Source organism: Corvus kubaryi, unplaced genomic scaffold, assembly GCF_017639235.1.
Source record: "Corvus kubaryi isolate FWS band 111438036 unplaced genomic scaffold, C.kubaryi_AGA036_p1.0 37262, whole genome shotgun sequence".
Taxonomy (NCBI): Eukaryota; Metazoa; Chordata; class Aves; order Passeriformes; family Corvidae; genus Corvus; species Corvus kubaryi.
In genome coordinates this window covers 128,636-140,165 of record NW_024581078.1, presented here as the reverse complement: position 1 = coordinate 140,165, position 11,530 = coordinate 128,636, and the positions used below count along the sequence as shown (strand labels likewise).

General features: G+C 43.2%; 2 protein-coding genes across 2 annotated transcripts; both read left to right on the top strand.

Annotated features, from left to right (window-relative positions):
• Positions 1–30: 30 nt before the first annotated feature.
• Positions 31–1,441, top strand: FAM32A (family with sequence similarity 32 member A). The gene is made up of 4 exons (XM_042024333.1): positions 31–150; positions 274–414; positions 508–561; positions 721–1,441. Exons 1-4 carry the CDS (start codon positions 76–78, stop codon positions 787–789), a joined length of 339 nt encoding a protein of 112 aa, XP_041880267.1. The 5' UTR covers positions 31–75; the 3' UTR covers positions 790–1,441.
• A 528-nt stretch (positions 1,442–1,969) lies between these two features.
• AP1M1 (adaptor related protein complex 1 subunit mu 1) lies at positions 1,970–10,779 on the top strand. The gene is made up of 12 exons (XM_042024324.1): positions 1,970–2,074; positions 2,604–2,760; positions 3,138–3,205; positions 3,746–3,876; positions 4,027–4,174; positions 4,509–4,635; positions 5,351–5,493; positions 6,176–6,247; positions 6,528–6,686; positions 7,303–7,428; positions 7,635–7,710; positions 8,667–10,779. The coding sequence occupies exons 1-12, from the start codon at positions 2,033–2,035 to the stop codon at positions 8,687–8,689; spliced, it is 1,272 nt and encodes a 423-aa protein (XP_041880258.1). The 5' UTR covers positions 1,970–2,032; the 3' UTR covers positions 8,690–10,779.
• The last annotated feature ends 751 nt before the right edge of the window (positions 10,780–11,530 follow it).

Genomic DNA, 11,530 nt, shown 5'->3' with positions numbered 1-11,530 from the left:
GGTTCCCGGCCCGGGGGCGGCGCGGCCGCGCCGTTGCAGCGCTGCCGGCAGGGGGCGCGGCGCGGCCGTTCCGCCATGGCGGAGTACGAGGCGGTGCAGCGCGGTGCCCTGCGGCTGAAGGGCAGCGGGGGGGCCCGGGGGGCCGGCCTGGGGGGGGGGGGGGGGGCGGGGGGCAGCGGGGGAGAAGGGGGGATGGTGAGGAGGGACCGGGAGAACGGTGAGCGAGGAGGAGACACACAGCCCGGGGCTGGGCGCTGACCGGGCCCTCCCCGCAGGAAGAAGAAGAAGGCGAAAGACAAGGCCCAGATCGTGGATCAGATCGTGAGCAGCAAGAAGCAGGAGGAGGAGAAGAAGCGCGGGCTGGACAAGCGGACCCCGGCGCAGGTGGCCTACGAGAAGATGCAGGAGAAGCGGGTAAGGCTTTAAAAACCCCCGGCAGCCCTCGGGTGTGGCCGCTGAGGGGGCTGCGAGGGCCGGCAGTAAGCGGCCCTTGTGTGTCTCCTGCAGCAAATGGAGCGGATCCTAAAGAAAGCGTCGAAAACCCACAAGCAGCGAGTGGAGGTGAGCAAAACCATCCTGAGTTCCTCAGGCCAGCGTGTTTATTATTGTTGGGTTGAAGGAACCTGTTTCACCTTGTGAAACACAAGCAGGGACGCGGGGGGTCTTGTGGTTCAACTTGGTCATGTCAGCAGCCGTTTTCTTTCTCTTTCCCTCCCCCAGGACTTCAACAGGCACTTGGATACTCTGACTGAGCATTACGACATTCCCAAAGTCAGCTGGACCAAATGACCGGGCTGCTTTTCACGGCTCTGGAGCTGGAGTTGTGTTTTGTTTGTATCAAGCAGGGTTGCCGTGTAAATCTGTCTTTTCTCCATATTGTCTAATAGATCTTCTAAGTTTTTATGACTTTATACTGTTTTATTTTATAGTCTTGTTTTTTAAAACCAAACATCCAACAGTGACTCCTCTGGGCTGAGGAGCTCTGGTTTATGTCGATGGAGAGGGCTGGTTTTTTTAGTGTTTATAGTGAGATTAAGGCCAAAACTAATTTTCTGCTTTCCAGATGGAAAATACTTCTTTATTTGTTTGGTTCTAACAGTTCTCCCTTTTTGAAGTGAAGAGTCTGACAGTCTCACATTCAAGTTTCTCTTCTAAGTTATGTGAATTGTATGATTGCTTTCTATCAAGATCTGTCAGAGGCCACGTTGCAAAATGTGAAATATGTAAAATTGTCTTAAGAAAGGATGTTCTTTGATATTTGATCTTTGTATTACTTTCAAGCCTAATCAGCAAGAAGGGAGGCTTAATGCATGAAATAGAGAGCAGCCAACAAGCTCTGAGTGATGTCCAAGTTTTGATAGCTGGTGTGCTGGATTTCTGGCATCCCACCGAGCACCCAGGCTTGTGCAACTCTGAAATAAATAATCAGTGTGTCTCTCGAGTGTGTAATTACTGGCTTGCTGCACATCGGTTACTGAATCCGATTTTTGTGGAAAAGAGTATCATTTCTATCCTGAGCTCTTTCAGAGATGAGGGGTCTCCTGCAACTCGTAACTTCGATGTAACTTATTAAAACGCTTCTTTGATCCCTTTTTTGGTGCTGCTTTACGTATAAAATCGGGGCAGTGCGCTGAGCAAAGTCTGTGTGTGGAGTTTTGGTAGCGCCGAACCTGCCTTTACGATTCTTACCCCCTCTGAGGGACGACGTGTATCTTGATGTTCGAAACCCCTAATGCGCCGCTTAAATCGCAATCTTGTTCTTAACCCGAATTAGGTCCCGCTGCGGGCCTCGGTTGAGTCCTGGGTGCTCGGTATGTGTCCGGGGCTCCCACCTCAAGCAGGGCGGGCTTGGGACTCTCGCCCCGCCCCGCCCCGGGGGCTGTGCCAGCGCTACGGGGACTATTTAACATCTCGGTGCCTGCTCGATGTGTCCTTCCGCTGCACCGCGCGCGTCGCTGCGCGCAGCCGCCGGTTCCGGCTCGTGGCGTCACTTCCCGCGGAAGCGGAAGGCGCGCGGGCCGCGGCCGGGGCGATGTCGGCCAGCGCCGTCTATGTGCTGGACCTGAAGGGGAAGGTGAGGCCCGACCGCGGCGGCTCAGCGGGGCCGGCGCCGAGCTGGGGCTTCCCCCGCCGCTCTTAGGGCTGCGGGGGCCGCGTTTCCTTTGCCGGCACCGCCTCGCTGCCAGCCCGGGATCAGCCGAACGGGGACAGGGCAGTTGTGGCCCGGATCCCCTCGCAGGCGGAGGTGTTGAATGAGGCGGCAGGGCCCGCGGCATCCCCCGGGGAATAATCTCTGCCGTTATTGCAGCTGCTTTGCCTCAGAGGAGTTGCGTGTTTTCCTATCCTAAAATCATTGTTAGGCCGTGAGCAGTAATAGGGGAAGGATAGGTCTGGAAAATACTAATACGTGACTTTGCAATTAAATCTTGGTATCTGTGTTCTAATCGGCAAAGTGTTTTGGCATTGTGATTTGCACTTAAAAATGCAGAGAGGCTTGAGGGAAGCTGGGTGATTTTAAAAGGGCCTTTCAAGCATTTGTGTGTCTTGCACGATAACGTCCTTATGAAAGAGAAAAAACAAGGATTTGGTTGCTTTCTCTATAGGTTCTGATCTGTCGGAATTACCGTGGAGATGTGGACATGTCAGAGGTGGAACATTTTATGCCGATCCTTATGGAAAAGGAAGAAGAGGGGACGCTTTCTCCTATCCTAGCACATGGAGGAGTTCGTTTCATGTGGATTAAACATAACAACCTGTATCGTATCCTTTGTACTACACACGTGTTGACGTGCCAAGGGCTGCTGTTATTTTTTTTTTAATGTCAAAATGCAAGTTGGAGAATGGGGGAAGTGATGTAAGGAGGCTGTATTCAGTAAAGTTGGTTATATTAAATAAGCTTTTTTTATGCTTTATGTAGTGTAATATGCACCAGCAGCATAAGGTTCAGAAAAGTGTTTTTATTGATTTTGCTCTAATGGATGATTTAATCAATGCTTATCTTCATATTTCCTTAGATCAGAGGTGCTGTTAAGTCGTTAATGCTTAATTTTTCTAGCCAACTCTTAATTGCCTTAAAGTTTTTTTAAATGCACTTAGTAAACTTCTTAAAATGCACATTCCTGAACATTCTTTATCAGTTGTTGCAACTTCTAAGAAAAATGCTTGTGTATCACTGGTGTTTTCATTTTTATATAAAGTAGTTCAGGTGAGTATATTTCAGAACCTTTGCGTCCTTTTCAGTTTAAATAGAAGTGCGTAGATCTTTCATATTTTCTAAGAACTTTGATAGTAGCGTTTTTACTTTATATTTGGTTATTTTGTAGAACTATCTTCTTAAACCACTAATAAGGGCACTGGTATTTTGTAGCTGAGTAGGCAGAGGATGGGGCACAGTGCTGTAAGGAGTTACACAAGACCTGAGCACCTGGAGGAGAACTGTGAATTGGTGCATGTGTCGTGGCACCTCACACAGATCCTGTGTTTGGTTCTTCTGTACCTGGTGTGAAAAATATTTTCTCCAGAATAAATATTTTTCATAATAGTTTCTTCTAGGATTCTCTGTGTCTGTTTTAATTGTGGTGGGTTTCCTGGGGCTGATCCGAGCAGAATGCTGTTTGTGAAGTATGGGGTTTGGGTTGGAACTTTAGAAGATTATTATTTTAGATGCAGGCATACCTTCTGCATGTGCTGTGCTTCCTCAGTTAACGTCCTTCTTTTCCCCCTCCCTCCTGTCATTTCATTTCAGGTTTTTTCTGAATATTTCAAGGAGTTGGAAGAAGAGAGCATTAGAGATAATTTTGTTATTATTTATGAGTTGTTAGATGAGCTTATGGATTTTGGTTATCCACAAACAACTGATAGTAAAATTTTACAAGAGTAAGTATCACTCTGCATCACTTAACAGCGACAAAGCCCTTGGAATGTCTTGAGCCTTTTTCCATAGGCAGACAAATGTTTTGGTGTGTTCCAATTATCAAAAATATTAATTTTCTTTTTTTTTTTAATGCCAATTCTGTGGTTGTGAAGGTACATCACTCAGGAAGGTCACAAACTTGAAACTGGAGCCCCACGCCCACCTGCCACTGTTACAAATGCTGTTTCATGGAGATCAGAGGGGATAAAATACAGGAAAAATGAGGTTTTCCTGGATGTCATAGAGTCTGTTAACCTTCTGGTGGGTACCTTGTACTCTAACTTTTTATATGAAAACCTGCAATAAAAAGTCTGACTGTGGATAGTGTGCTGTGACTCCCAAAGCAATGTAAATCATTAAGTACCCCCAAGGAAATCCAGTACAAGTAATGCTTTAATTGTGTGTGTTGCTGATTTTTGGATATGTCCTTTGCTCCTCTGTCTGTGCCCCTTCATGTCCCTGATGTAATTCACTCTACTGGATTAATTTCTCATAAGAAACACATCCAAGAAAACCCAGGGCATGGGCACAGGGTGGGAGTGTTGCTTGATGTCACAACATACCACATCAGACCTTTCCCTTCATCTTTGTTCAGGTCAGTGCCAACGGAAACGTGTTACGGAGTGAGATAGTTGGATCCATTAAAATGAGAGTCTTCCTCTCGGGAATGCCAGAGCTGCGCCTTGGATTGAATGACAAAGTTCTCTTTGATAATACAGGCCGTGAGTGTTGCAGTAGCACAATAATCATGACAGGTGCTATCTAGAATCTTGAATTTTGGGGTGCTTGGGTAGCACCGTAATGACAGAATCACTAAGGTTGGAAAAGCCCTCTAAAACGATCAAGTCCAAACCAACACTGCTGTGTTCCCCACTAAGCCGTGTCCCCAAGTGCCACATCCACAGGCCTTTTGAACACTCCCAGGGGTGGTGACCCCACCAGTGCCCTGGGCAGCCTGTGCCAATGCTTGACCATCCTTTCAGTGAAAAAATTTTGCCAAAATCTAACCTAAATCTCCACTGGCACATCTTTTGGTTGTTTCCTCTTGTCCTTTCCCTTGTTCCCTGGGAGCAAAGCCTGACCCACATCTTGCTTCACCCTCCTGTCAGGGAGTTGTGGCGAGCAAGAAGGCTCCCCCTGAACCTCCTTTTCCCCAGGTGTGTCCCCCCAGCTCCCTCAGCTGCTCCTGGTGCTCCAGTCCCTTCCCCAGCTCCATTTCCTTTTCTGGGCACACTCCACCCCCTCAGTGTTTCCCTTGTTGTGAGAGGCCGAAAACTGATCCCAGGATTTGAGGCACCTCAGCAGTGCCCAGCACAGGGGGACGGTCGCTGTCCTGATCCTAGAAAGTCGGCTAAAAGGAAGGAATGTTAGCAGGCAGCAGCTGTGCTGTGGTGAGACTTGGGCCACAGTTTGTATGACCTGTGTGTTTTCTGCTAGGTGGGAAAAGTAAATCAGTAGAACTGGAAGATGTGAAGTTTCACCAGTGTGTTCGTCTCTCTCGCTTTGAAAACGACAGGACAATCTCCTTCATTCCACCTGACGGAGAGTTTGAGCTCATGTCATATCGCCTCAATACCCACGTGAGTCTGGATGTCTGCCTTTTTTAAATAGGAGTGGTTTAGATTGTAGCCACAATGGCTTTCCCTTCATTTTTTTTTTCTTAAAACATAGGCAGCACATGGGTTTTTAAGTCAACTGTTAATAGCAAAACTTGGTGCTTGCTCCTTTTGCAGAAAGAATAAAGTTTAGACGTAACTTGGCAATAAGTCTCTGTATTTTCAACTACTATTGAAAATGTTTTTGAAATACTGTGGCTATGTTTTTAACTGCATAATGTCAGTGTAACAATTCATTGTGCTTATTAGCAGCAGTATTTATGTCACTTAGTTTTATTGGAGTATGGTGATAAAGATGGCCTTCGTTTCAGAAAAGTAAAAAAAATCAATCTGGAGAAGGTCTATAGGAAGGAGGACATAGTTCAGTCCCTAGTATGTTAAAACATCAAATATTTTCCGGTGCAAGTGTTTGTTATTAGGGATTAATCTGAGATGTACATTTTTAAGCCTATAATTCTTGTAACATTTGCTCATTGGTATATCAGTGCTTGCTCATTTGTATAATTATTTCTTCTAAAACCACAATTCTGTCATTTTGAACACCACAGGCTGCATTTTCTGTGTGGTTCACATACTGAGTGTAGTTTTATGGGAAAGCAACATTTTGGTGACTCTGTCAGACTGTGATGTGATTTTTCACCACCAGGTAAAACCCCTGATCTGGATCGAGTCTGTGATTGAGAAACATTCCCACAGCCGCATCGAGTACATGATCAAGGTCAGACATCCTTAAACAATCATGGCTATTTTTAGTCTTCTTTCATTTGTTTTCAAAGCTTGATGAGCAGTATATGCATTTTTGTACAAGTATTCAGTATTTCTGTGGGATTTAGATACCTTTGAAGACTTCATTTGTAAGTTATGATCTCAGTGTCAGTTCTAGTTCTCAGGATACAAGTTGGGGTGGAGGGGAGCTGTGTCTCACAGCTCTCTGAGCTCGCCAGCATCGTGGAAATACTTAGACCCTGCTTTTCTGCTCTGTTTTTTTTCTTCTTTAGGCGAAGAGTCAATTTAAGCGTAGATCAACTGCCAACAATGTGGAGATTCACATCCCAGTTCCAAACGATGCAGACTCGCCAAAGTTTAAAACCACTGTTGGAAGTGTCAAATGGGTTCCAGAGAACAGTGAAATTGTCTGGTCCATTAAATCTTTTCCAGTAAGTGTTATTTTTTACTCTTACTACCCAAGAGTGTAATAATTAGTTAACACTAACATTTCAGTGACATTTAGGCTCTGCCTAAAGCAAACTCTCTCAGTATCAGACAGGTAGTAGTGGACGTTTCCTCTTTTTCCATGGATGAAAGATTGGAACTTGCTAATAAGATGTTGTTTATATTTGTTTCATTTGAATATTTTTTCAGAACGCAGGAAGAGAGCAGATTTTTAAGTCATGGCTCTGGATGGTGTAATCCTTGGCCTGGCTTTAGCAGCAGCCATTTAAGTTTCGTCAGGCTCTACTTCTTGGGTGGTTCCATGAGCATGAGCTCTGTCCACTGCTAATAGTGTGGTAGTGTAGCTGTGTGTCACTGTTTTATCTGAATTTTTGAGTATGAGGCTGGAAGAAAATGAATTATGCCTCAGACTGAACCTGCATCTTTTAAAAAAAAAAAAGTATTTTTAAAATAAAAACACACGTCACTTTGAAGCCCTGGAGAAGAGCTGGAATAAATAGTGGATTTCAGCAGTCTGACATTAAGAAAACTATTTGTATCATTGCAAGTTTTTTATAATTTTTTTGTTTCAAGAAAAAAAAAATTGTCCCTTTTGGGTAGGGTGGAAAAGAATACCTGATGAGAGCTCACTTCGGACTTCCAAGTGTTGAAGCTGAAGACAAGGAAGGAAAACCTCCCATTAGTGTAAAGTTTGAGATTCCATATTTCACCACTTCAGGAATCCAGGTTAGTGACTGAAAACAGAAATACTGATAAATTCACATGCTGGGCTCTAACACACGAGGTGTTTCTCATCTCGATGATTCCTGTTTAGTTTTATCCATAAAACAGATTTTTACACATAAAAGGGTTGGGTTTTTTGCTTTCCTTTTTTGCTAAATGCTGCTTAGCCAACGTGGGAGACTTTATATTTTACAGACCTTTCTTTCCAGGTTCGTTACTTAAAGATAATTGAGAAGAGTGGCTACCAGGCTTTGCCCTGGGTCCGGTACATCACCCAGAATGGAGGTGAGAGGAGGGGAATATTTTGTTTCTCCAGAATACACCTACAAATTGAAACTCCTGTTTTTGAGATGGAACTATCTGGTTTAGATACACAGTAGATTAAGCTATGCTGCTTGTTTTCTAGTCCCCTTTTTTGGTCTCTTAATTAAAGACCCAGTGGGGTAGAGTGCTAATGCTGTTTAAGTATTTCCTAATTGATCTGGAATTTGGTAAATTTAAAAACAAACACATCATTAACAGTATGCTCACACATATTGTTCTGCCAGCTTTAAAATGTGTAAGACACTGTCTAGTAAAAGATACTAGATTTTAGCAAGCAAAAATGGGGTGTTTGATTTTGTTGGGTGTTTTTGTTGTGGTGGTGGTATTGTTGTTGTCATTTGGGGTTTTTTGTTTAGTTAGTTTTTCACTTTTTTTTTTGTTTATGTTTTTCTAATTAGTTTTTTTTCTGGCATTTAAGCATGACTGCCCACAATTGCCTTTATCTCTTTAGAGCTCATTCTCATGGCCACTCTAAGCAAATATAGGAGTTTATTTTATAGAATTGTTGAATCCCAGATTGGTTTGGGTGGGAAGGGACCTCAAAGCTCATCCAGTTCCACCCCCTGCTGTGGGCAGTGACATGTTCCACTGTCCCAGGCTGCTCCCAGCCCCATCCAGCCTGGCCTGGGACACTTCCAGGGATGGGGCAGCCACAGCTTCCCTGGGCAGCTGTGCCAGGACTTCACCACCCACACAGGAAAGAATCTCTTCCTAATATCTAGTCTAACCCTTCCTTCCTTCAGTTTAAGGCTATTCCCCCTCTCAGTGTTTTATTGATATTTGCATATTCTTGTATTAATATATATTAATATAAGAATGCATTTTATCACTTTATCCCAACTTGCTGCTCTGCTTTACTCCTTTTAATGAGACAAATTACTAAAATTGGGTTTTTGTTGTTTTTTTCCCCTTTACAGACTACCAGCTCCGAACACAGTAAAACACCTCACAGGCACCACAGACAACAAAACTTCAGGCCTAGAATTCATTTGCAGAAGCTTCTGTGGTCCTGAGAGCTGTGAATGTTGTTGCCAAGGGTCTCGTTTCTGCAATCTTGTATTGACAGGAGAAAGATTGGAAACGTATTGATTTCAATAATGTGTTTGAGCTTTTAAACCATTAGTATTGATTGTGTGAATATTTATTTCGTTCTTAGAACATGCTGATCTTGCTGCTAAATGCTAATTACATTAGGAGTAGCAGTTACATTGAGGAGCCAGGAATCCAGAATGAACCTTGGGAATGTCTTGTTGATGCCTTGTCCGTCACAGTTGCAGAGTTTCTAATATTTGTATTTTAGGATCCCTAGAGACATTGGCAGCATTGTTCTACAAATTAGGGAGATGATTGTGCAATTAAATGACTGCTGAACACTTCATTGTATTTAGCCCAAGGTATTTATTTGTTTTTTTGATGGGCATTTGGGTGCCTTAACTCATTCATAGCTCTGTTAACTTATAAAAAATTGCAGAATATGAGTTGAAATTATCTGAAGTCAGAAAATACTGTTAGCTTTTTTTGCATGGTTTTAGAGGAATTAATCTGAGAGAACAGCTTCAAGTGAAAGGTTTGGAAACAAAAATAGGGGTTTGTTAAATACTTAAGTTAACTGAGAACGAGAGATGATAGGAGTAAATGTCTGTGGGAGGGTCTCTGGAAGAAGGATTGCTGGCTCCAGTCAGTCAAAATACAGATGGAAGAGTTTCAACCTTGTGACACCCCAGGGCCTGGAAACCCTCTGCCAACTGACCAGTATTTGCTTTTTTAAATTTATGTTCATCAAACAAGTTCCCAACTGTAATATGTAGGCATAAAGCCTTAGATTAGGTATTAAAAGACCAAAACACTTCTAGAGGTGATGTAATTTGGTAGGAAGACTGGGAGTTTATTAATATTTTTCCAGATAACAGTAATATACTGCAGCCTCTTCCTGGAAGTTACTGTATAGGAAGAGGCCGACAAAAATACAGTTGCCATCTTTCTTCCAGCTTGCCTTTTGTGTTAATTTAGGGCAAATACTTCCCCTTTCTGCTGTAGTGTGCTAGAATTGTTTAACTTCATTTGCCCTAAGGAGAGATGTTTTCTTTCTCAGTGTTTTCTGTTTGTAAACAGCTATTACTGTACCTTCCTGGTAGAATGAATAACAGTTCACAATGTTATTCTTAAAGGTATTATTTTTCTTACATGCCATTTCCTTTTTTTTCTGAGAAGCTATGATTGGCATGGGTGTATATAGGTATTTTGGGGTTTGGTGATGTTTTTTTTCAGGAAAATTGTGACGGTTATCAGTATTTTCTTTATACAACTTTTAGGATGTTTTGGTTTGAATTTCGTACTCCTGACAGGCGCTAAACTTAAACCATCAAAATCTAAATATCTGTGTCCGCAGATGTGATGTGATAATACACTGAGTGCAAGATTCTCCACTGGTGGGAGAGTCCAGGAGTGTCCACAAAGAGTGAGAAGGTATTTCAGTCACTGTCCTCACTGAATCCTTGTAGACTGTATGTAGATACACCTGTGTGTACAATTAGCCAAAAATCAGCTGAACTCCCCCAGGCTGCAGCTGCTGTGGCATCGCAGAAGGTATGCCTCAGGAAGTCTAATGTCTGGTGGTGTTTGAAACAACCAGGCACCCAGTTTTAGGCAACCACAGGTGTGGACAGGTGTATTCTGACTGTATTTGTCACCCAACAAGCTTGATGTTGAAACAAAATCATCTTGTTCAAGATTTCAGTTCCACTACTCATTTTCATTTGAACAATTAAGCTTATGACTGGACTAAAACTTTTTATATTAAAACTGTAACTGGTTGATGAATCACTTTCTGCTGACTTTATTTTTCCAAGTGTTTGCTTTAATTATGCCTGTAAAATGTGACTCTCCATAGCTTTGTTTTCCTCTTGAAGTTTGGATCTTGCGAACCAGAACCATGTTTTCTCATATTTTATTGCCGTTTGACTGTTTGGATGATGGGGCATCCACCGTGCTTGTCCAGAAGGTAATAAAGGGTAGAAAGTCCTCTTTGAATCAGTTGTACTTTGCCTGCTCCTTTTTCAGTTTGATCTACACCAGGTAGTAGCCTCTAATCTCAGAGTGTGCTCAGCTCTTCTAATGTGAGGCCTGGATAAGTGGAACAGAACTTTATAAATGCTGGAAGTGTTGATATGCCTGATTTGTTTACCAAATTCTGAAAAAATTTTTGCTTTTCTATTCTCTGCAAAAGCCACCCAGACACCATAAAATTGGTGCTCAGAAGGCAAAGTGACCCCCCTCATTTTCATCCATTCATTGTTACAGTGTGGGTGCCTGTGCACCTGCACGGGCAGAAAGGCAGAAACAAGGGATGTTATTCCAGCACTTGATCTTATACAAGGAGGGCACGTTTGGGTGGGATGCTGAGAAGAAACTCTTCCCTGTGAGAGTGCTGAGGCCCTGGCACAGGCTGCCCTGAGGAGCTGTGGCTGCCCCATCCCTGGAAGGGTCCAAGGCCAGGTCAGACAGGGCTTGAAGCAGTCTGGGACAGTGGAAGGTCTCTTGTTTAGAATGAGATGGGCTGTCATATCTCTTCCAACACAAACTAGTCTGTGATCCTATGAGTAATTTTTTTCCCACAAGTTTTGTTCTTAGACCAACTGCTAAATCTTCATCTCATTGAACTTCATTCTCTGCTTAATGTGGTAAAATGTAAATGTCTTGGTTTGCCACCATGTTATAGGTAAGTGCCTAATACAAAAGACTTTTAAGAGACAATTTGCATGTTTCAAGTCAAGTGTCTAAT

Bases quoted from the DNA above. Each gene is read 5' to 3' on its own strand.
- AP1M1 (XM_042024324.1), top strand. From the start codon at position 2,033: ATGTCGGCCAGCGCCGTCTATGTGCTGGACCTGAAGGGGAAG. The intron at 3,206-3,745 runs GTGAGTATATTT...ATTTCATTTCAG, and splicing joins TTTTATATAAAGTAGTTCAG to GTTTTTTCTGAATATTTCAA. The intron at 7,429-7,634 runs GTTAGTGACTGA...CTTTCTTTCCAG, and splicing joins TCACCACTTCAGGAATCCAG to GTTCGTTACTTAAAGATAAT.
- FAM32A (XM_042024333.1), top strand. From the start codon at position 76: ATGGCGGAGTACGAGGCGGTGCAGCGCGGTGCCCTGCGGCTGAAGGGC. The intron at 151-273 runs GGGGGGGGGGGG...GGCCCTCCCCGC, and splicing joins GGGCCCGGGGGGCCGGCCTG to AGGAAGAAGAAGAAGGCGAA. The intron at 415-507 runs GTAAGGCTTTAA...TGTCTCCTGCAG, and splicing joins AGAAGATGCAGGAGAAGCGG to CAAATGGAGCGGATCCTAAA.